This window comes from Diabrotica undecimpunctata, chromosome 5 (assembly GCF_040954645.1).
Source record: "Diabrotica undecimpunctata isolate CICGRU chromosome 5, icDiaUnde3, whole genome shotgun sequence".
In the NCBI taxonomy this organism is placed as follows: domain Eukaryota; kingdom Metazoa; phylum Arthropoda; class Insecta; order Coleoptera; family Chrysomelidae; genus Diabrotica; species Diabrotica undecimpunctata.
Genome location: NC_092807.1, coordinates 63,834,039 through 63,860,600, shown reverse-complemented (window position 1 = coordinate 63,860,600; position 26,562 = coordinate 63,834,039). Strand labels below are relative to the sequence as shown.

At 33.5% G+C, this 26,562-nt stretch overlaps 1 protein-coding gene across 1 annotated transcript in view; it reads right to left on the bottom strand.

The window, feature by feature from the left end:
* LOC140442220 (dynein axonemal heavy chain 10-like) overlaps positions 1-26,562 on the bottom strand; it is a 657,946-nt gene that overhangs the window by 315,140 nt on the left and 316,244 nt on the right. The window contains 1 exon segment of the mRNA XM_072533298.1: positions 7,039-7,355. Within this exon segment, the coding sequence (XP_072389399.1) occupies positions 7,039-7,355 (317 nt within the window).

The window sequence follows — 26,562 nt, the reverse complement described above, 5'->3', positions numbered from 1 at the left end:
CCATTGAGAGTTCGACGTTAAGAGGAGAATTAGTATGATCTTCTAAATCTATATTCCACTGAATTATGGAGTTGAATTTTTAATTAATAGGTGTATCACTGCAATCTGTAGAGGAATGGTCATCCTGTAGTTTACAAAGTTTCTTCCTTAGTCTTGTACATCGTGTTTTCAAGTATCTTTGTGATAGCACTGGGTGAAGTTTTTTTAGGAGATCTATTAACCCTTCGATATCTTCCGTGTATGTTTTAGCAATACTAAGCGGATCTGCAGCTCCATGGGTGTTTTCAAGTAAATCTATTATCTCTTCTTGGCTTAAACAGCTACTGGTTGACTTATTTTGGAAAAAATCAACTGTACAGTTAGTAAGATCTTCAGCTAAGTTATGGTGGGTTTGGACGTCTGTTTTTGTTCTTTTGTGTTTTTTATTGGGTTCTTTAAAAGAATTTCCACCCTCCGGTTCAGGAGAATTTGTTATATCAGAAGCATTTCTTTTAGGTGTTTGAGCTTCTGTTTGAGTTTTATTTATAGTTTTATTTATTTTACCAGGTTCAGAAGCATTACTTTTAGGTGTTTGTACTTTTGTTTGAGTTTCTATTTTAGTTTCATTTATTTTACCCGGTACCGTCTGCATTGTTTGGGAGTTATCGAAAGAGGTAGAGTTTTTTGGTGTGGGTGAAGTGATGGTTTCAGTAGGTTGTGAATTACTGATTTGTTTGGTAAGTACGGGAGAATGTACTGTAGTTTGAGTTGTATTTTGTTGTGAACTAACAGTCTGGTCACATTGTGATTGAGAAATGTGTGTTGTATTGTCATCGGTGGATTGATTATTATGATTTGGGCATCGAGATGCTAAATGATCAGTTTGTTTACAAATAAAGCACGTTTGTTTTTCTAGTGAGAGAAATATTCGATAGTTTGATTGATCATGGTTAATTAGTATTGAATCGGGGATATTTTCAAGATTTGTAGGAGCTATATAAGTAAAACGTCGAAAACTAATGATATGTCTAAAACTAGGATTTGATGTTCCGATCCGTAAAAAATCTATTGGTGTTATTTGATAGATTCCTATCTTGTTGAGTTCATTTTCTATTACGTTATGTGGTATAGAAGGAGATACATTAGAAATAATCAGTTTTTCGTTTGGAGTAATTAGTTTTCTAGCTTGGATACGATGTTGGTTTACTATTATTGTCCCATTGTCTGTTTCCAAAAATTTTTGAACAATATTTTCCGAAGTGAAGTAGATGCATATACGATCATTAACAATTCTGGATATTGCAAGTATATTTTTGGGGTCAACTAAGTTGGCTACAGCATTCAGGTAATCCTCGATTTTTGAATTTGGAACTGTATTTACTACAATTGCTTGTTTTTTGGAAGGAAATATGTTGGTAGGTTCATTTAAAACTGTTGAATGTAACTTTTGTGCAGTACTGTCATTTTTGGGGATTTCTTGTTGTGAAAAAACATTTGATGATGAAGCTTGGTTCATGTTGATCTACGGAACCTGAGTACGGTCCTCGCACCAATACGAAATCATTGATAATAACTCGATGTAATTAAATAAATTAAATTACTTACAGTTAATGACCAAAAGTATCAACAATAAATAATTATTGACAATAATTTACACTTTACTACACTTTTAGCTTTCAATGTTTTTAAACAAAACCACAAAAACTAGGTGCTATTAAGGTAATTAGGTGTTGCTTCGTTGAACGCTCGAAGTCGTATCCGACTAACAATGTTGTTTTCTGTATTTTCACAGAAATCCATATTTGTTCGATACCTAATGGACAGGGAAGGTCAGCAAGTTCTGACTTTGAAATAATTGAATCAGGTACAAAAACGAACGGAAAGCGATTCCCCCACCTCTTGAACCACGGTTTTTACGAATTATTTTAAAACCCGGAATGTATACAGTCTGATATAAGATATCCGATGTCAACCAAGTTTCGGACAAGCAAACAATATCAAAGTTGTGATCATTTACCAGATCTAAGGAAACGTTAAATTTTGGAAACAAAGAACGTGTATTAAAATTAGCTAATTTTAGCTTTTTGTTAGACATACTGAATTCTAGTTTTAAGTTGCTCAATTTTAGCTAATAAATAACCACAAACTGAACTGTTTGCAACATGAACTGTATCTAAATTAAGTTTGTATCTTAAGTTTAACGTTTTACAATTATTACAACACATAGTCTGACTGGTACAATCTTCAATTTCATGAGATTCAGAAAATTTCGAAAATATTAAATTTCTAAGACAACTTTTTTTCTGGTGACTAGTTTTGCAACATTTAAAACATTTAACAATATTAATGTGTTTACTAACATACCATTTGAGCCAGCCTATATACAGAAAACCTCTTTCTATTACCACTTTGTATAAAGCTGGTGAAACCTCCAACACGGCGTTGAAACGCTCCTTAAACTTAACTTTTGTTACCATTTTTATATCATCTTAATTTACGTTGAGACCATTTAAAGTAATAAGGTCTTTCAAAAAACTTGTTTTTTTCAGAGAGACAGCATTTACGCCACGAATCATTAATCTCGGATTTAACTTCTTTGGTTTAGTAACAGAATAAGTATTTCCTAATTGTTTGGTAAGGCACTCTTTTAATTTTTCTAAAGACATTGCATTGCTACAGTTAATCAAAACTCCATTTTTTATCAACTGAGTACTATCGACAGTAGCTATTGTAGAAGAAAGATTAATTTTCGATTTAATATCGCTATCTACCTGTACGTCAGCAATATTTTGGTTCGTTGACCTTACAAGCAAAACAGAATCACAGCCAGTTTTATTTACTTTCAAGGCACCCGAGTAACCTTTTACTGACCTATCACTAATTGGCAAAAATGAGCTGGTAGAATTAGAAGGTTGTGCTTGAAAATCGTCACTTATCGTCGTTTTTTATTAAAGCAGTTTATTTGTGTATTCTAATTCAGAAACGTACTTATTTAAAACTTCCCTTTCTCGTGACAGACATTCAATCTGCTTCTCCAACACAGCTTTTTCACATGATAACTTATCACACATTGGGGCAGAATAATGTCCTTTATTAACAGAACAGTAACGACAATAGAACGAGTTCTTATCGACAAATACAACTTTCAAAATTGCATCAAAAAACTTGACGTGCAGAACATCACAGGTATTACTCAACATTTAACGTCATTTGTTGAAGTAAATTTAGCACAAAATTTACATTTGTCAGGAGGTTCACTGCCCGAACCGCTTGCCATCGTGGTCGACGATCGAATTCCAAATTTCCTATGGGGATTCCCATTCCCTGGCAGTGGTTTTTCCAATTTTGGAGGGCTGCCTCAATATACAGGGTGGTCGGGTGGTCCTTAAGTAATTGTACAAACAGAAACCGTAGATTCTTCACTTTAAAATATTACGATATAAGCCAACTTGCTTTAATAAAATCTTGATATTAATAAAGATACAGGGTGTTAAAGTAGAAATTTAAAATTTTATTTTTCGCTATAACTTTTACGTTTGTAAATATTTTTGGACAAAAATTTACAGTTAGAGGCTTTTGGGTAGGATAAATTATAATTTTATACATACTTTAATGTAACTAATAGAGGGCGCCACATATGCTACATGTGTGGCATAAATTTGCGCTTAATTTTTTGCTCTTTAAGTTAGCTCTATTTGTGTTAAAAAATATTAAAGATACATTATTTTTACAAAGAAAAGGTATAATTGTTAGTAACCTAAAAATTTAACCGTTTTCGAGATAATCGCATTTTGTAAGTCAGCTGCATAATAATTCTTAGTTTGATATTTATGCGGTAAAGCACTGAATACCTGTAGATAAGCATAATTCATAGTTTATTCTTATTAAAATAACTCAAAGATGATAATGTAACATCACGAAATGCTTTGTTATGGGTGCTAAATGTCTTATTGGAGAAAAGATTCTTCATCTTCTTCTATAGATGCCGTGTCCGTATTCAGACGTTGGCCGTTCATGTTTACAATTTCCTTTTTCTATCGCTTCTTAAGTTTCTATAATGGCGTTGTTTTACTTTTTCTCTATTATAAAATGCTAAAAACCCAAAATATGTGATTTCTGCAAGATGGTACACCACCACATTCTAGAGAGAAGGCAGTTAGAACATACTTAAATACAACTTTTCTGAACTTGGATTGGTCGTGGTAGTCATATTCCTTGGAAGGGTGGTGAGATATTCATATAATTATTTAATTCATAAACATCCGAAAAGAATAATTATTATTGATTACGTAAATTGTTTACCCATTTTTATTGGGACAAATATAAACTAGAGCACAGGGAATGAATAATACATATGTGACTTGTTTCATAATACTTTTGCTACAAATCTAACCTTAAAGACTCAGCAATTTTACAACAACATCATCGTTGGCCTAATAACCAATATTGTTTTAAATATAGGAAACACACAGGCAATTTAGTTCAGCATAATATAAGTTTATTAGTAAATCATAATAGTCCATTTGTTCGAGATGTAATTATAGTTACGCGTAAGCTGTAACGTAATCATATAAATAAGTAATGTCATCGATAGGTTATTCCGTGTGTGTATATAAGTAACCAATAAACGAGATATATCACAGTTTAATACGTTACTTAACCTTTGAGACAAATAAGATGTAGTTCTACAATATACCATAAGATTTGGATATGTATCCAAAAGAATATATTTATCCACTATACATTATAGCCACCACGTAGCCCAGAATTGAATCCGCTTGATTTTGGTGTATGGAGAGCATTAAAACAAGGTGTCTATAAGAATCCCATAAACATTCTCAACCACCTATGGAAAGGAATAAATACTGCAGCAGTTTCTTTAGAACCTATGATGCTATTTAATATGAGACGATCTTTTATGGAATATATTGACAAATGAATTAAAGAAAATGGTGGACATATCGAACACTTACTTTGACGAAAAAATTTTGGTTATTTAGTTTAACTATTTCTTAATTTGGTTTGTAAACAAAATGTTTTGATTATGACTTTAATTTAACATAAAACGTAAAATGTTTGATGTAAAATCCTGTTATTCTATTATTTTGTCCTATTATTAATTATCCAGCTGATATATTTATTTTATTTAATATTTCGTTAACTATTAACTGTAGTTAAAGGTATTTTATACCAAAATTCAAAGTTAATGGTTTTGTCTATTTTTTCTTCGTTGCCTGGAGCAATTACCTTAAATCAGAATTATGCAGCTGATTTGTAAAATGCGATTATCTTAAAAACTGTTGAGTTTAGAAGTTAATAACAAGTAAATCTTTTTTTTATTAAAATAATGTATCTTTAATATTTTCTGTCCCAAATACAGGTGACTTAAAGAGCAAAAATGTTAGGAGCAAATGTATACCACATAAGTGGCATATGTGGCGCCCTCTATTAGTTACATCAAAGTGTGTATTAAATTATAATTTCTCATATTTAAAAGTACCCAGTTGTAAATTTTTATACATAAACGTTTACAAACATGAAAGTTATAGCGAAAAATAAAATTTTACATTTACAATTTAACACCCTGTATCTTTCTTAATATCAACATTTTATTAAAGCAATTTGGTTTAAATCGTAATATTTTAAAGTGTAGAATCTACTGTTTCTTTTTGTACAATTATTTAAGGACCACCCTGTATAAATTAAACAGTAAGGTTGGCATACTGCATCCTTGTTTTAGTCCTTTAGTTATAAAGGACTTTAGTTATACTTTTATTGGCTCGGATAGTCTATTTCCGATTTTTAGGTAAGTAGTGTTATCCCTGTATATTTCTGTGATTATTCCTAAAAGGTATGAACTAATGTCAAGTTGTAAAGCTTGCCACAATTTAAGTCTTGGAACTGTATCATACGCCTTTTCTAGATCGATGAAGGCTAGATGTACTTCGGTACCAACTGCTATTATTTTTTCTATTAATTTTTTAAGTATAAACTAGTTAACAGTGCAAGATCAAAGATCAAAGATTCAAACGTCAATAAACTTATTTTAACCTTCAATTGCGGCTTATTCCCAATTAAATAGTAATTAGATCTTATCTCTGTCATTGGCCCGGTTGGTGTTTCTCTTCTTCTTCTTTCTTTTTAATGACTGCTCGGATGTAATTGTGAACACGTACTTCCCGTCATCTTCACGATCATCTCTCTTACAGTCACACGGTTCATACCTATTTTTTTATACATTCTGTTTCTCTCCACTGCACAGCTATTACACTCCAGCATTGTGTAACAACAGTATAGGCATTTATCTGTATGTGTCTTTTTGAACCTATGAAGATACGCCCTAAAACAGACAATCTACCCAGTCCCTTAGGCTCGGGATCAGTTCTTGGTGTAATGAGCAACATTTCCCTGGTTGTTCCACTCTTCTTGCCATCTTTTCATTGATCTTTCCCTTTCTTCTTTTTTTTATAGCTGTCGTCAAATGCTCTCTTCTCTCATAGAGATATCTCTTTTCTACTGCTAACACATCCAGAAAAACACAACCCGTGATACTAATATTAGGTATCTATATCTAAATATAATTAAAAATATTATTAATTATTGTGTATTAATTATTGTGTATTAATTATTGTGTCTTTATACAATAATTATTGTGTTCTACATATTTTAAGTGGTAATTTAATTATTCAATTAACGTTTTGGATTTTTTGTATTGTGTGTAAAAGACAAGTTGCATTTTCCTACTATTATTTATATATTTTTTACTTTATATGCCCTGGGTGGGAGGGGTTTTAACCCCCAACCCCCTTCCCCCCCTGGGTGCGCCACAGGTTGATATCAGTTGGTGATTCGGACACTAATGTGTATCATCGTTGGGAGATGTATTGCTTTTACTAGTAGATACACAATATAATATGATCTTTAAATGTTCTACATATACTAAACTTTAATACTAAAATTATTAATAATGTAGTGTACATTCGGACTGACGTAAATACACATGTACACCTAGATAAAGTTTTAACGGTTACATTGAAACAAACTGTAGTGCATATTTACCTTCGCTCCTCTTTGTCAGTTGGTTTATTTATTTCTCTAAAAATACAAGATAACAATCCATCTGTCCAATCTCGTGTCGTTGGATCTAAAATTCCATAGAGTTCTATCACAGAACAAGCTTTGGGGTTTAAAATACGTAGCTTAGTAACCAGACCTAAATGTGTTTGAGCTTTTGCGAGAGCTTGAATTACCACTGTTTTGCCTCCACCTGTAGGGCCTATTACCATTGTTGAATGTCTGGTCATCATAGTTTCATACAACTGTACTACTTTATCTATTTGGTAAGGCAGTATAATATATTTGTCATGTTCCAACACCTAAATTAATAATATATAATTAATATAATTTGCCGATTTTGGATGCAAGACAATACAACTTATGAAAAGAAGTGCCTATTGTATTTTTTTTTTGTAAATAAATTAAAATATATGTAATTAAAATTACATATTTCTTGAAGTTTTGAGTTCCAGTCGTCGTTGTTTTGAAATATTAGTAAAAATAACATCAATTATGAAGACAATAGAAAAAAGACACTAGAGAATGGAGAAACGAACGTAACCAAATAATACTTATTATTCTCTCTATCACTGGAATCATTACGAAGTACCTCTTAGAACACATGAAAAACTGTATTACTCCCGACGTCCAGATATGTACAAAAGTTTTGAAAGATACACCAGTACACCAAATCACCTAGGTCTCATTAATACGGAAAGAGCCTCACTAGAGCTCAATCCTTTTGATACCTTAGGTATTTGGAAGGAGTAAATTTTCTCCTTAGAGGAAGTGAGAGCCGTATGGCAAAATCTTAGGAAAAAAATAACTTAATTTAACTTTTCACCCCAGCTGCTCTTATCACCAATGCTGGATGAATTAAAGGTAGGATGCACAACTGTAAACATTACATTACTACTTCCTACAAACCCTTCACCACTGAAGAAGCCTTAAATATTAATAAAAAGTTGCATTACAAAGTTCATAACTTCTGACTTCTGATTAAGTTTTGGAATGTTCGTGAGTATTCATCGGCATTTCATATTTCTGATCCGCATTAAATATCGCTCAATACTATCGTATCTACCAACACTATGCTCTAAAAAATATCATATATCTTCAACAGAAAGGATGCCCTAAGGGTTACACGGGATTCAAAGAACAACTTATTATCGACTCAAGACCTTTGATTCAGTATCGCATAAATGGCTTACAGATACATGAAGAATATAATGACGAATAAGAATATAAAGTCTTTCTTTTCTAAAACTTTCATTTTTTAAGAAGACGCGATGAACCCAGTATCGCAGCTTTTGAACTTCGCCGATTTAAATAACACTATTGTGGCGAAACTTAATTATCTGTTGTATACGGATTATTTAAAATTTGGTTTGAAAGGTTGGACCTGGAGGATTCGATATGCATTATGTGCAAAACATGGAGGCCATATTTTTCTTCTTCTTTTGGCATCATAACCCTGGATGGGTCTTTGCCTGTCTGGCTATGTCCTTCCATTCAGATCTCTCTTGTGCCCTTCTTCTCCATTGTCTTACGTTCATTGTTTTCAGGTCGTCTTCCACGTCATCCAACCATCTCGTTCTGGGCCTTCCTTTTTTTGGCCTTCCTATGGGCTTCCATTGTAACATTTTCTTTGTTGTTTTTGCATCGTTTTGTCTCTGCACATGTCCCAGCCATGACAGTCTTTGACTTTTCACAAATCTTACAATGTCATAACCTTCATTTAACTCATTAACCTCATCGTTTCTCCTGATTCTTCATGTGCCATCTTCCTCTTGTACCGGGCCATATACTTTCCTCAGTATTTTTCTCTCGAATGTCCTGAGTTGGGCTTCATTTTTTTTTCGTCATTACCTAAGTTTCACATCCATAGGTTACTACGGGTCTAATCAGTGTTCTGTAGATAGTCATTTTGGTTCTTTTGTCTAATAATTTCGATGTCATCAATCTTTTATTAGCATAGTATGTACGATTCCCGCTGGAAATACGTGCATTAATTTCGCTACTTACGGAGTTCTTCTGATTAATTTCTGTGCCGAGATATGTAAAGGCATCCACTTGTTCGATAGTAGTTGTCTACTGTGATATTATTTTCATTGTCAGCTATTCTTTTGACTGTCATATACTTCGTTTTTGCTTCGTTTATTTTGAGACCTCTTTTTCTTGCTTCAGGATCAATTTGTTTGAACACTTCCATTAGTCGTGGCTTATTCCTATTAATGATGGCTACATCGTCTGCATATGCAGTAATTTGTACTGATGGAGGCCATATTAGGGTAAAAAAAATACGTAGAAATATCTCGGACTAAAGCAAACGCGAAAAATTGACCATAAACAAATGAAAACCTAACTGACTTTCGAGTACCTACAAAGAGTAAGGCAGCTAGAACTACATCGCTCATATTCTAATACTAAAAGTTTGTTTAAGACATCGATTACTTACGTATATTCTGCAATAAGCTACTCATTTGGTAGTATAACGTAGTCTTAAATGGATATAGAAAGTCTCCAGCGGAAAGCGAGAATGCGATTCACAAAGGCAGAAAAACGTCTTGAAGAGCAGTAGGGAGAATGACATTACCGCGATATTCTGGAAAAAGAGGACTCATTGGCATGAGCAAGCAATTGGAAAAACAGGTTACAAATGTAAGAACTTGTTTTTAGAAGCAGGCTGAGATATCAACATTATGTCGACAATAGAGGATCGAACTATTAGATAATATCAGGAAAGATGTTATATATAACGGAAAGATCACGAAGTTCAAACATCTTGAGATACAAATAAGGAGATAATGGAGAATGCAAAGTAACCAGACGATACATATTATCATCTCTACTGCTGAATTCAGTCCGAAGAACCTCGTAGAGAACATAAAACAGCTGGATCTTAGTAAACATCTCTATAGAACCATATAGAAAGCGATACTGCTCGCATTATCCAGATGTCCAACAAAATTTTTGCTAGCTACTTCGTTATACCAGGTTCCCTAGGGTCGATAACACGGAAAAAACTCTATCAGAGATTAATTATTTTAATACCGTAGGTATCTAGGATGAATAAATATTTTCCTTGAGAGGTTGAGGATAAGAAAGTGAGAGCCGTATAGCTTAAATTTGAATAATAATAAGTTTTTGACTAGATAAATAACGAAACACACTAAAACATATAGAAGGCTAAAATATATAATTAAATAGATCATTTAATAATAGACACTAGCATAGATCAGACTAGAAGATTTTTTGATGATATCGATTCATATTATAACTTGGTAATCACAAATTTTAGGGCAAAAATAATTTATATATTAAACTGCATGCCAGAAGAAAGAGCAGAGTAGTGGACGAATATCTACTATAAATTAAAACAAGAGAGCATACTACGAAAAACGAATAAAAGATATATAACGAAAACCTGAAGATAAAAATAAAATCTAGATAATTTTATAGAAAATTTAGCTTTATAACAAGGTATAAACCAAAAACAACCCACTGTAAGTAGGTATACCGTAGTAACTCTGTTATTAGGCAAGCAAGATATAATGTACCGCTGGACGAGACATTTGGAATAATTTAGGTAATACCTGTCAAACTCGACAATGCACACAAAATAATAACCAGAAAACAGAGATAGAAGAATATAGAAATGATTAAATTTGCGAATTTGCTGTATATTTATTTTTAATTTACTTTTTACTCGGACTAACATTTTATTACTCTAGAATATAGTATTGTATGCATATATAAATATAAATATGCGTCTGTAACTATGAGTTTATTTTATATTTTTTAAAATGATTTTTATTACAATATCGAAATATATTTTTATAAGTATAATATACGTGGGCTACCAAGAACATCATCGATTGAGACATTTCTAATCAGGCAAACCCCAAAAAAAGGAACGTCTTTACTGCTTTCATCGACTACAAGAAAGCCTTTGACTTAGTACAGCATGAATGTCTTGTGTAGATATATTGAGAATATGTAGAGTCGATAATACCATAGTTTTTTTTAATGGTTTTGGATTGCTTGATCCATTCAGCCACGATATATGTATAATAAATACTGTTTGCTACAATATTTAATATATGGATACTATATACAGTTCGTTCGCTGTATCTTTGCACATGTATGAAATTATTCACGAACTATTTTTAAATTTTGTCTCATTTCTACTCAGAATATAAAATATTGAAATTAAGCCGCTTGTCCAACATTTAATAATACATCAGACAAACACAGTAATATAACAACAGTATGTGATAAATTCTCATCATTAAACCTGCTTATTGTCAATTTCACAGCGTTGTGGTGTTTACAAAAATTATATTCATATTGTTTAATTTTCCATTACATTTTCGTGCCTTGAGTTTATAAATTTTCTCAAAAAGAGTTGTTATAACGACTAACTGTTCACTTAGTGTTAGATTCTTTGATGTAAGTATAAATTTTGCAGTTAAATTTTCTTATCTTTAATATAACGTATCATTTTTGAATCTGGCTAAAACTCTGTCTAACGGATCGATATAAAACATTATTTGTGGTTATAAATATCAAACAAATATCAAACAGAATATTTTTTCAAGGTTTTTATTTTTAGAATATGCCTGGAAATACATTAAATTCTCAATCCCAGCAACTCGTGCTGAATTTGTATGAATATTTTGTGTTGGAAAAAAGGAACAGAGAACCCTTATTGGCACCTTTGGCTTGTGTTCAAGAGGTATTGTAATGAATTATATGTTGTTTAATGATTTACCTATCATGAAATTGTTTTTATTTTAAGAGGGTAGCTGCTGTCTTGAAAATATCACGGTGTACAGTATGTACAATTAAAACACGAAAAGAAAGCAATCCTGTCCTTTCAAGTCCAAGCAAAAGTAGACGTCGTCGTAAAAGCAAGACAACTGATCTGCTTGAAGGAACTAAAATGGCTATACGCAACACTGTGTACAATATGTACCTATAAGGTAAGTTGATATTGAAGTTGATATCTGGTTTATACCCCGTTTATTACTAGTTTTTTTTTTAGCATTTTAGTCTACAAAGTTTGAAGTGTGAATTAGAGCAAAAATAAGGTTACTATGGGAAAAACATCTTTGAGCATTGTACTAAGAGATATAAGATTTAAATATAAAAAGGATGACAATCGAAGATCATTATTCGAACGAACCAATATTGCTGTTTTAAGAGCAACATTCTTTCGTAAGTATTTTGAAAACCTGCAAAGTGTGAATCCAAGAGAACTTGATTTTTTCGATGAAACATGGATTTATTCCAAAGGAAATAAAACAACTTCCTGGCAAGACACTAGTAGCAAAAGTGTACTTAAACCAGAACTTTTGATGGTAAACGTTTCATAATTGTTCACGCTGGTTCTTCTAAAGGATTTGTTTCTGAAGCAAGTTTATTGTTTTGTTTTAAGTCTAAACATATTGTTTACCATGGAGAAATGAACGACATTTTTACTAAGTGGATAAGGACACAAGTAATTCCCAATTTCGAAGAACCGTCGTTGACTGTAATGAATAATGCTCCATATCATAGTGTTCTTTTAGAAAAGCAACCTACCACTGCTTCAAAGAAAGATAAAATTGTTACCTTGCTGACAACAAGTAACATCCAATTTGTCCCAAAATTTACGAAACCTGAATTATTACAAGTTACAAAAATGATTAAAAAACAAAATGTGTATGTTATTGATGAGTTACTAAGAGAGCATGGTCATGAAGTGTTGAGACTACCTCCTTATCATTGCGAATTCAACGCTTTTGAATTAATTTTGGAAAATTGCAAGTCATATTACAATAAACATATTGGTAGGGACGGCTATTCTGATAGTGCTGTTATAAATATTTGGAAAGAGGCGCTTAATCAATATAATGGAGACATTTGGGAAAAATGTGTAAGACATACTCATGAAATTATTCAAAAGTGGTGTCTCCGAGAGCAAACTATAGTTGACATACATATTCAACCCATCATAATAAATCCTGGAGATAGCTCGGATTCTGAAAGTGAAGAAAATATATAATTTTGATATTTTGTTTTTCTTTTCAATTTATTTTAATAATTTAGTCATTTAATCATATTTGTGAAAATAGGTTTTAACACTTTAACGACCAGGCTAATATAAGAAACCTTTACTGCCGGACCAGATACTTTTTATTTCAAAAACTGTTTTATTGATAGATATAGGCCAAATTAAATATTTTTTTAGGAAAATCAAACTTTATTTTAATTAAATTTATTGCGTGTCCATTTTTGATACACGCGGTCTGGTATAAAACTCAAGACGTTTGGCTTCATACAGGACCACGTGCATCAAATTTGGACACATTACTTTTTTACAGAAACAACATAAGTAGCAAAAAAACATTTGTGACATAGATACAGATTAACTTCTTTACATGGTATGCACGTCGTGGACACCTTTTTAGCATTTTTTACGGCCTGTGCACGTCCATATTTCATAGCAATATTCCTGTAACATGATGAACATCTCCCACGTTTTGTTAGGTCTGTGAGACAATGCTCCGATTCTTTTGGTTCTGTTTTTTTGTCATTGATATCTAACTGAAGTAATGCCATTGCCAATTGTTCACGAAACTGAGTTATTGATATTTTCTTCTTAGTTACTTCTGTGAATAGTTGATGCGCGTTTACAACTGCTGTGTTTGTTAATAACTCAAAAATAATTTTTCGGTACCACTTAATCCCTAAAAATAAAAAAATAATGTTTGTTTTTTCGGCAAATATTAAAATTTTACAAACCTTTCCGAATTGTAGTTGCATATGCTGCTTTCTGGTCTGACACATCAATAAAGGATTTCGTTTTGTTATATTCTATTATGGTGGAGGGTTTTTGACTAGTGCCTCTTGATGTATATATATCTTGCATTTCTGGTACATCTTTAGTGGTCAAAAATAATACATCCCTTTTAACCTTCCACTTGCCTACAATTATGTTTGTATTGCTCTGCATTGCTCTCATTTCGCCCTTTTTCAATATAGCAGAAACCACATGTGTCGGATTAAATTTCCTTTTGGAACGTAGAGTTCCGATTAAATGAGTATTAGCTGCATTGAGTTGCTGAGCTAAAGTAATGCTTGTGTAAAAATTGTCGTTCACCAACGTTCTACCACTATTTAATAGCGGTGCCATAAGTTGCAACACTACATCCGTCGCAACACTTGTATTCCCTGGTCTAGTAGATTTTCCTCCATACAATTTTACTGCATATGTTATGTATATCCACCAGCAACACATAATTTGAACAATTTGAGTCCATATTTATGTCTTTTATTGGGGATATACTGGCGGAATCCAAGTCTGCCACGAAATGGTATCATCGATTCATCTATACAAACATTTTCCTGTGGAACACACCATTTTTGGAATTTTGTGTTCATTAGTGTTATCAATGCACTTATTTTGTATAACTTGTCATCTTTGTCGTAGTTCTGGTTATCAGCAGCATGAAGAAAATGGAGAATAGATTCGTATCTATTTCTGCTCATTCCACATTGCGTACTAATGATATTTTTGTAGCAAGGGTTGTTGCTCCAGTAGTCTCGTAAAGAGGGCTTTTTATCTAGACCCATCCAAATCGTCAGTCCAAAAAAACATCTTAACTCCGTCGAAGACAACTCTTTCCCATTAGCAGCCAAAGAGTGTGGTGTAAGTTTTTCATAAACAATACCATCAATTATTTTTTGTTCCAAGTATTTGTTTGATTCCCTAATCAGTAAATCTATAACATCTTGGTCAACAAATAAACAATAAAATTCAAATGGTGTAGTTAGTGTTGTTAGATGTTCCGTGATAATGGCATCTTGTACTGGGTTAAATGTAAATTTGTTTAGTTTATCCATATTAGGAGTATCCCATATGAGATGTGGATTTGGTGTAGTAAGCAAAATGTCAGCTGAACCAGAGTTAAAACTATTGTTTGGTTCTACACAACTGGACTCATTTTCTAACATAACCTCAACTTCATCAGCAGTACTTGTACTGGGAATTGGTTCTTGAATTTTGCTTGACATTTTGACCATTTTAGACTTATATAAATTGAGCTTAGTGCATTTTCTTTTACGTGTCTCACTTACAGTTGCATTGTTACTAGCATCAGACTCACCACTATCAGACTCACCACTACTTTCTTCCAATTCATAATTTTCATCATATAAACTATCATCGCTAGCATAAAAATCACTATCTTCTAAAATCCGTTCTAACTCTTCTTGTGTTAAAGCTTTTTTCGGCATTATAAAATCAATATTACAACTTAAAACACTTACACAAATACACGCGTAATGTCAAAATATAAATATTTATATAACCTTAAAATTCTGAAACTTGTCAAGTAAGTTGTAACCTGAGGCAAATATGTTATCTCCCAGGACCAGATGAATCATATTTTATATCAACGCTATTTAAATGTAGCTGTGCATCTGATACAGTCACAGTCGATAATGTAACTACATTACGTGTGCCCAAGTATGATGCACATGGTATGTGAGAAAATTTCACTGTGGCCGAATTTGGTGCACATGGTCGTTAAAGTGTTTAAAGTAATTAATCCATTCTTTAGGCTAAACAATGAAACCTTTTACACATAACTTTTCACAATTTATTTTGGAAACTCTAGAGAAGTTTTTTTTTTTTTTGGCATAGACTTTTAGTCATTCAGCCCCTAGAGAAGTTCGATACACAAGTAAAAAAAATTGGTACAAACCAGCTAGTATAAAAAAAAATACTAAGTCTCTAGGTATGGGACATAAAAAAAAGTCGTATTATTTTAGCCTAACAGATTGAAGCACTAATTTGTAACACCCTTTAAGTTTTCTACAAACTAATGTATTTTCCAAATTTTTACCTTTTTCCATTGTTTTTATTGTTGTGTTTTGTAAAGTTAAATTAATTTTTTTTTGTGTTAGTAACATAGTTCGAAAAGCACGCACAAGAGTTTTTTACCTTTTAGGGCATTTTCTTATGCTTAAGCTTAAAGCTTAAGCATAACTTCTTAAGCTTAAAAATTAAATGTCATATGTATACGATGTAAATGTTTAATATTGTATTTTGAATGAAAACTTTTTTTCATCCAGTAACTGGCTTCGGCTGTTGGATGCTTTGGTGTATAAATAGAGCATTTCTTCCAATAACATAATAACGTTGAATATGTAGAAAACTCAAAATTACGTTCAAAACAATTGTATAATGAGTTTTTAACATCCAGTACAATAAATAAACAAAAACAAAAATCACTATAAATACGTTTAACGGGATATTACACATTTCCTAATTATTTCATAAATGTAGAAAAGACTTACGTTTGATTTAAACGCTTTGATTTAATTCGTACAACTATGATGTGCAAAGATACAGCGAACAGAGTGTACATATCCGCACATATACACACTTATGCACGAATATACATATATAGGGATTGTTAAATAAAAATTTTAAAATACTAAATACTAATACCTACTAAATACTAATACTAAATACTAATACTAAATACTAATACTAAATACTAATACTAAATACTAATACTAAATACTAATACTAAATACTAATACTAAATACTAATACTAAATACTAATACTAAATACTAATACTAAATACTAATACTAAATACTAATACTAAATACTAATACTAAATACTAACACTAAATACTAATACTAAATACTAATACTAAATACTAATACTAAATACTAATACTAAATACTAATACTAAATACTAATACTAAATACTAATACTAAATACTAATACTAAATACTAATACTAAATACTAATACTAAATACTAATACTAAATACTAATACTAAATACTAATACTAAATACTAATACTAAATACTAATACTAAATACTAATACTAAATACTAATACTAAATACTAATACTAAATACTAATACTAAATACTAATACTAAATACTAATACTAAATACTAATACTAAATACTAATACTAAATACTAATACTAAATACTAATACTAAATACTAATACTAAATACTAATACTAAATACTAATACTAAATACTAATACTAAATACTAATACTAAATACTAATACTAAATACTAATACTAAATACTAATACTAAATACTAATACTAAATACTAATACTAAATACTAATACTAAATACTAATACTAAATACTAATACTAAATACTAATACTAAATACTAATACTAAATACTAATACTAAATACTAATACTAAATACTAATACTAAATACTAATACTAAATACTAATACTAAATACTAATACTAAATACTAATACTAAATACTAATACTAAATACTAATACTAAATACTAATACTAAATACTAATACTAAATACTAATACTAAATACTAATACTAAATACTAATACTAAATACTAATACTAAATACTAATACTAAATACTAATACTAAATACTAATACTAAATACTAGTAAATATTATTCTTTTTTCACAGCGCTAAGACATAAACCCTGTACCTTTTTAAAGAATATAATGACAAATTGGAAGATTAAAGTTCATCTCCAAATACCTGGTGAAACCAATATCGAATCTGAAAATATCCCAAGAAACCAGGGATTATTCTAAATAGACTCGTTGATCCACTGTGGTTTTATCTAGCCATCGACCTTCTATCACAGCTACTGAACTTCACTGACTCAGATTTTAGCATCAAAAATAACAATACTGTAGTGGTGAAGTACAATACTCTAGATCAATCCCGGTACTTCCGCGTGAATTCAAACCCTTTACCGTCTAAGTTATTCGGTCATTTGAGAGTTTATACGATATACCTATGCATGTTTTGCGCTTAGCTATATATTAGGTATTGTTAAATGGACTAAAACGAATATACAAAATCTTTAGCGAAAAGTACGAATACTTCTCACAGAGGCACACAAAAATTATTCTCGTAGTGCAGTAGAAATATCTCCATTACCGTGGTGTTAAGGGAGAAAATTACTGATAGATATAGGTGAGCAATAAGAAAAACAGATTGCTAATTTAACAACATATTTTCCGAAGACACTGTTTAAACTAAGCGAAACAGAAATACACATAAATCATCTCTCTATGGATGCGAATCTGGATGTGTAAACCTCTGCATGGACAAGTACATCAAGAAAGACTATGTCGACAATATAACGTCGAACTATTGGTTGACAACAGAAAAGATGTCCTCCGAAACAGAAAGTTCCATACTTGTGATACAGGATCAAGTTATTTTAACCCAAAACTTCATGAAATATATTGTTAAAGATTCTCAGGTCCAGAACGACACATACCGATATGGATACAGAGAAGGTGTTTTATAAATTTCAGGGAGCAAATTGTAAATTCTTACTTGTGAATACTAAAAATTTCGATTCCCAACCGTTTTCTTTGCAATATTCAATTATAGATATGTTCTTATGATGTGAGTAATGTTTATTTTTGTATAGATTGGTGATAATGGTAAGAATATTTTAATTGTCTTGAATCTAATCTTTGAGTTTCGGTATAAAGATCATTAGTATGTATCTCGGAGTTCTATTATAAATAATATTTAGTATTTTTCTCTGGATAATATCTACATGCTTTAGGTGTGTATTTGTAACTTCATCTTATTTAAGGATTCCATAACGTAGACTGGATTCTTTTAAAGAATAGTAAACAATCTAGTATGCTACGTAAATATTAAAAGTTGTACAATGTACAATAGACATCTCAATCTTTTACACGTTTGGTTTACGTGTGTGTGGCATCTTAAATATAAGTCGATTTGAATTCCAAGCTATTGTTACGATAAATATCATGGCCTAAAAATAACCGTAAATATATTATGACTAATTCACTAATATGTTGTAGATTGTACGAGAGAATTCTACCAGCTGACAGAAAGAAAACCGGTCAGACGATGACCTTCTAGTATACATCAGAGGGGTTCTCCTGAATTCTAGGCCAGTTGTGGTTTCACATATAATAATGGATTTTTCATTGAAGGAGTTAGTTAATTCTGAAGACCCGCGGCCGCGATTTTAATTGTTACGCTCGCCTTTAAATAAATTATATATATATATTTTTTTTTTTTAGTGATAAATAAATTAATATAAGTTATCGTGCTTTTTAATAAATTAAAATAAGAACCTTTTAATAAAGACATTATAAATTGAAAAGACAGCAGTTAAATAAATATCATTTCAATGGTGTCAGAAGTGGGATCGAACATAAATTAGACTTATAATAATAAATTACAAGTGAATATAAAATAAATTGTGAAAATGGCTACGATTTATGAGCTCACAGTTACGGATTTAAGAAGGCATCTTGAAGATGGGGAATTAGCTTCTACCGGGAAAAAGGCTGATTTAGTCCAACGACTAAAGAACGCTTTAAAAGAAGACGGTTTTTATCCGGAAACTTATATATTTGAAGATAAGCATGTTGCTGTTATCTTGTCGATTGCGAAAGTTTCTGGTGATGTGGCCAAAGTTTCTGGTGACATCGCATCATTGGAGAACAAAGTTTCTGGCGATATTTCAAAAGTTTCTGGTGACATCGCATCATTAGAGAACAAAGTTTCTGACGATATTTCGAAAGTTTCTTCTGATGTAGCCAAAGTTTCTGGTGATGTAGCCAAAGTTTCCGGCGACATCGCTTCGTTGGAAGACAAAGCTTCTAACGAGATTTCTTCGCTGGAAAGCAAAGTCTCTGCTAACATCTCTTCGGAAATCTCTAAAGTCACTTCTGAGATGTCTGCCCTGGACGATAGAATATCTTCATTAAAAAACCAAGTTGCTGCCGATATGTTGGCCTTCGAAGAAAAGATATGGAAAGAGATGGAAAAGAAGCTGGAGGAAACAGGGACAGCAGAGAGAGGAAACAATCCGATTACAGTGGAGATAAAAGAAGTCGAGACGAAATGTAAGTTGGAAATACGGCCGAAATTTAAAGGAAGTGGAGGTTCTGTCCATGTGAAAGTCCCAACTTTCGACGGAAAATCGTCATGGAACAACTACATGAAACAGTTCGAATCAGCTGCAAGAGCGAATGGATGGTCTGAAAAAGAAAAGGCTATAAACCTGACTATCGCTCTTCGAGGAGATGCCTTAGATGTGCTTCAGACCATAGCCGTAGAGGAGATGGATGATTTCGAACAACTGAAGAAGAGGTTAAATATGCGATATAGCCACGAACATTTGGAGCATGTATATCAGTCGCAGCTTAAAAATCGTAGACAAAAGAAAGATGAGGCTCTTCAAGAATATGAGGTAGATATTGCCAGATTAGTACGATATGCTTATCCAACAGCTCCCGAAGACATGATGGAAAAATTGGCCGTTCAAACGTTTATTGATGGTCTTCGTGATCATGAAATGCAGAGAACACTGCGATTAGCTCGTCACAAGACGCTGGTTGATGTCTTATCCGCCGCCCTTGAATACGAGTCAGCTACGCAGGCCTCTGGCGGGTACAGTAAAGCTCGGACTGTAAAAGAGGAAGGAGATGAAGATAAACTTGACCGGCTCGTTAATATGATGAAAAGCATGACATGCAAGAAAAAGAAGACCATAAAATCAAGAAACTCACCATCAGGAAAACCAGAACGAGGCAGCCTTAGGGGGGCAGCTCCGACCCGGAATTCTTCCAAAGACCCTCTTATACTAACAGCTTCTTTGAAATGTCGTAAAGATAGTGTATATGTGGATGGAGACATAAATGGTAAAAAGCATACGTTGTTGGTGGATACCGGAGCGACCAGAACCATTATACGCCCGACAGGTATAAACAGCCGAAAGAAACTGTTACCAACGAGGTTGCGACTTCGGACCGCTACAGGTGAAAATGCCAACATTCATGGAGAAATCCAGGTACAATTGGGAATTGGAGCAGAAAAGTTCGTCCATACTGTTATAGTTTGCTGACATCGAAAAGGATGTTATATTAGGAATGGACGTAATGAATATGCATGGATTCCAATTGGATTTTAAGAATAAGGTAATCAAAGTTGGTAACGAGGAGGTATTTCTTCATCCACATAATGACAACACTGTGCAAGCAGCCATTACAGAAGATACAGTCGTGCCTGCGAGAAGCGAAACGATCATAGTAGCGCAACTACAGGGAATTGTCGACGAAGGGACACCTGTTATGATGGAGCCTTGGAACCACGACGATGAGGTTGGCCGTGGAATCATAATTGGAAAGGAATTGGTGACTTCGGCTAAAGAAATTCCTGTGAGACTTATCAATGTCAACGACTACTCAGTGACCATCAAGAAAGAGACAAAAGTAGGAACTTGTGTACCTGTGACATCCATAATCCGTCAGGCGACAACATCTGATAATTCCAACAAAAAAATTCGACCAAATGGTTGCAGTTGCAGGACAGTCTCTAAATCAGATGGAGAAAAGGAAATTAAGGGAATTTCTTCGGCAGTACCGTGATATTTTCGTACCGAAAGAAGGAAAGACGGGAAGAACTACCGTTGTTAAGCATAAAATTGATACTGGTAATGCTAAGCCAATTCGTCAAACAGCTCGACGATTACCACAGGCGAAAAGAGAGGAAGCTGAAACGATTGTTCAGGAAATGAAGAAAGACGGGGTGATAGAACCTTCTACGAGCCCATGGGTCTCTCCGGTGGTCCGGGTTAAGAAGAAAGACGGAACGACGAGGTTCTGTGTGGATTACCGTTTGCTGAACAACGTTACCAAGAAAGATAGTTATCCTCTGCCTCGGATCGATGACACATTGGACACATTGGCTGGAAGTAAATTGTTTTCTACTTTGGATTTGAAGTCTGGATACTGGTAGGTAGAAATGGACCCAGTAGATAAAGAAAAGACAGCCTTCACCACAGGATCTGGATTGTGGCAATTCAACGTTATGCCATTTGGACTCTGTAATGCTCCTGCGACATTTGAGAGGCTTATGGAAAATGTGTTGAGAGGGTTATCTTGGAAAACATGCCTGGTTTATTTAGATGACATAATCGTCTTGGGGCAGACATTCGAAGATCATTTGAGGAATTTAGAAAGAAGTTTGCAGATATCGCTAAGCCATTAACGCGACTTACGGAGGAAGCGAGAGATTACCGCTGGAATACAGACTGCCAAAATGCCTTTGAGACCTTGAAAAAGCATTTAATAACAGCACCAATTTTAGGGTATCCACTGCCAGAAGGAGAGTTCATCTTAGATACAGATGCAAGTAATGTGGGAATTGGAGGAGTGCTGTCTCAGATTCAAGGAGGACAGGAACGAGTCCTCGGATATTTTAGTAAAGTTCTTTCAAAACCTGAGCGGAATTATTGTGTCACGAGAAGAGAACTTCTAGCAGTAGTAAAATCAGTAGAGCACTTCTATCAATACCTTTATGGTAAGAAGTTTCTAATCCGAACCGACCATGCCGCCCTTAAATGGTTGATGCAGTTTAAGAATCCAGAGGGTCAGATAGCCAGGTGGATCGAACGACTCCAAGAATACGATTTTAAGATTGAGCACCGGGCCGGAGTTAGCCACAGAAACGCTGATTCTCTTTCCAGAAGGCCATGCCCAGCAGAGTGTTCCCACTGCAACAAAACGGAATCCAAGGAAGAAGCAGTGCTAAGAACGACGATTGTCAACGACGACTGGACGCCTACTAAGATAAGGGAAGAACAAGAGAGAGATCCAGTTATACAGAAAATCCGAAAATGGAAAGAGGAAAACCGTCAACCACCTTGGCAGGAAATATCAAACCTATGCTCAGTAGTTAAGACGTATTGGGCCCTGTGGGACTTATTTATCATCGAAGATGGCTTGCTCAAACGAGTCCTGGAAAATGATGACGGTTCAGAGAAGAGAAGACAGTTGGTGATCCCAAAGAGCAGAATAGCCGAAGTACTTCGTCAGTTACACGACAGTCCATCGGGAGGGCATTTGGGTGTAAAGAAAACCTTTCAGCGAATTCGGGAACGGTTTTATTGGATGAAGAGTTCCGACGATGTAAAAGACTGGTGTAAGAAATGTACTATTTGTGCCACGAGTAACGGGCCTTACCGAAAAAGGAGAGCTCCTATGAGACAATATAATGTTGGAAGCCCGTTTGAAAGAATAGCGTTGGACATCGCTGGGCCATTTCCAGAAAGTGAAAATGGAGACAAGTACATGTTGGTAGTAATGGATTACTTTACTAAGTGGGTCGAGATTTACGCACTTCCAGACCAGAAGGCCGCCACCGTTGCAGATAAGTTTATCCAAGAATATATCAGCCGATTTGGAGTGCCTTTGGAGATACATAGTGACCAAGGCAGGAACTTCGAAAGCGATCTATTCCAAGGAATATGCGATAGACTAGGTATGAAGAAACCAAGAACTACAGCATATCATCCGCAATCTGATGGTATGGTAGAACGGATGAATAGGACAGTCGGCAAGTATTTGACAAAGATGGTGTCCGATCATCAGCGAGACTGGGACCAATACCTTCCGTTCTTCACAATGGCCTACAGATCTGCTGTTAACGAATCAACAGGCCAGACACCAGCCAGAGTCCTATTCGGGCGCGAAATGCGACTACCTTGTGATTTAGAGTTTGAGTGTCGACCTGGAGAAGATGTAGCAGGAGAAGATTATGCGATCGAATTACGAAGAAGAATGGACGATGTACATGAGTTGGTCCGTTCCCACCTTCAGATCGCTAGCAACCGAATGAAGAAACGGTACGATACACAAGCCGAAAAGAGTTGCTTTAAGAAGAACGACAAAGTCTGGCTGTATAATCCCAAGAAGCGAAAAGGTTGTTCTCCCAAATTGCAGCAGTTTTGGGAAGGTCCATACCTCATTATGGAGAAGATCAACGATGTCATCTGTCATTCCGTCTTTCGAAGAAAGTTTGGTCGAGTTGCAGAACTTCAATGCCAAGTGCCAGCTCCCGGTAAAACCTTGAAACTCCAAGATGCATCACGTTACCTTTTCTACCTGGTAACAAAAGACACTGCCCGTGACCAACCTACCTACCGAGATGTATGGGAAGCCTTACTTCAATTGAGAGAGCACGTACTAGAGTCCGACGTGCAAAAGTTAGCCATGCCAAAGTTGGAGTGCCGCCAATTAGATTGAAGGGTTATCCGAAATATGGTGGAAGAGATCTCTAAAGACACCGAAGTCCAGGTGTTAGTCTGTTGCAATCCGCATAGTTACTGGTGCGGAGAGAAAACCATCCCTTGTCATTTTTATACAACTGGAAGTTGTAAAAGAGGGTCCAGTTGCCGATACCAGCATACCGTTCCGGTTCCAGTCCCGACAAGGTTCCAGGAGGAACCATCTTTTAAGAGGGGGGCAATGTTACGATAAATATCATGGCCTAAAAATAACCGTAAATATATTATGACTAATTCACTAATATGTTGTAGATTGTACGAGAGAATTCTACCAGCTGGCAGAAAGAAAACCGGTCAGACGATGACCTTCTAGTACACATGAGAGGGGTTCTCCTGAATTCTAGGCCAGTTGTGGTTTCATATATAATAATGGATTTTTCATTGAAGGAGTTAGTTAATTCTGAAGACCCGCGGCCTCGATTTTAATTGTTACGCTCGCCTTTAAATAAATTATGTATTTTTAGTGATAAATAAATTAATATAAGTAATCGTGCTTTTTAATAAATTAAAATAGGAACCTTTTAATAAAGACATTATAAATTGAATAAAGACAGCAGTTAAATAAATATCATTTCGCTATTTTGTATTACTCACTCCATTAATATTCAGATTTTTTATTTTTACAGATTTATAATCTGGAATACCTCTCTTATAGCTTGTAAATGAGACATAAACTGTGTTATCCATATTTATTGTAAGAAGTTTGTGGTTAAATATATCAATAACTCTCCCTTAATTATGTTCCATTTTTGCTTCAGATTTATCCACGTGTCTGCAGAGTACAAAATTGCTGTGTCATCTGCAAAATTAAATATATCCCCTTCAGTTTAACAAGTTAAGATATTGTTTATATATAGTATAAATAATATGGGTCTTAATACCGTCCCGTATGGAATAACAAAATTTATGCTTCTTGCACTATTCCATTTTTCTTCTAGTCGCATTCTTTGACAGTAGCTTAAGTGTCTAATAGTTGTGTGCGACTAACCGTATCAAACCCCTGTGCCAGGTATAGGAATACACAAGCTGTTGGTATGCTGCTGTCGACTAAGTTCTAAATTTTACTTGATAGGAAAGATATTGCATTCTCTGTGGATACTCTCTCCCTAAAACCATATTGTTTGTTTGATATCAACTTATATTTTTCTAAGTATACTGCTATAAAGTTGATATTTGTATATTTTCCATAGTTGATATTTGATGGCTTTTTCCAATATCGTGCAAAGTGTAGTCATTAGTAATATTGGTCTGTAATTGTTTGTTAACTTAAACTGTTCAGGCCATTTGCCGGTACAAAAACATTGTTTAATAAACAAGTAAGTGGACCGGTTAGTATTTGTGATAGTTCTTTAAGTACTTCAGATTTAATATCATCTATTCCTGGTGCTTTGGTCGATTTTAAGCAGGCTATAATCTGAACAACGTCATTTTCAGTCACACGTGGTAAGAAAATGTAGTTTATTGGAACGTATCTCTTTGGTGATTGAGAGGAAGGTTTAATTATTTTCTGAGCATATGTTGGTCCTACTTAAAAAATATATTTGTTGAATTCCTCAGCGATCTCATTTGTGCCGGTAATACTTTGGTCATTTGCAATGAGTATTTCTTTGATATTTTCAGTAATACTATTTTCACTATTATAGTTATTCACTATTCTCCACAGCTTTTTTGAAGACCTATTATTTTTCATAATTTTTTGTTTAAAGTAATTTCTCCTTGTATCCTTGATAAGTATGTTCAATTTCTTACGGTATTCTATATAAGCCTCCTTTTTTCTTTGTTTGCTGGTGAGTTTGTGATATTTGTACAGTTTATTTTTTTTAATAATTGATTTGATAATGCTGCTATAATCCATTTATATTAATACAAAATATGACAATGTTACAGATGTTTTTGTCTCCTCTCGGTATTCGATTAGTTTTGATACGAAATCATCTATATTTGTTGAAGGCGGAGGTAAAGCGAAGTTATTAATATTTTAATTCCGTTATTATAAACTATACGTGTTTGTATCACTTTATGTTCCCCTATGTCTACAATTTTCGTGCAACAATCAAGATCATTGTTTAAATATATATTACTGTTCCATTTTTATTGATATTTCCTTGATTATAAACTGTATGGTACCCAATAAGTTTATGACACTCGATGGCGTCATTTTTAAATGCTTCTGTTAGTACAATACAGTTAAAATCACAGTCTAGTTCCCTTACTAATACTTCAAATGTATCAATGTTCTTAGATAGGCCTCTGATATTTTGATACAATATTTTAAAATGTAGACTATTATCCTGTAAATATTTTTTTTTTGTTTTTCAATAATCTCTTTATTGTTCTGAAGCTATTTTCTTGTGGCATTTTAAATTAATTTATATTTAAATG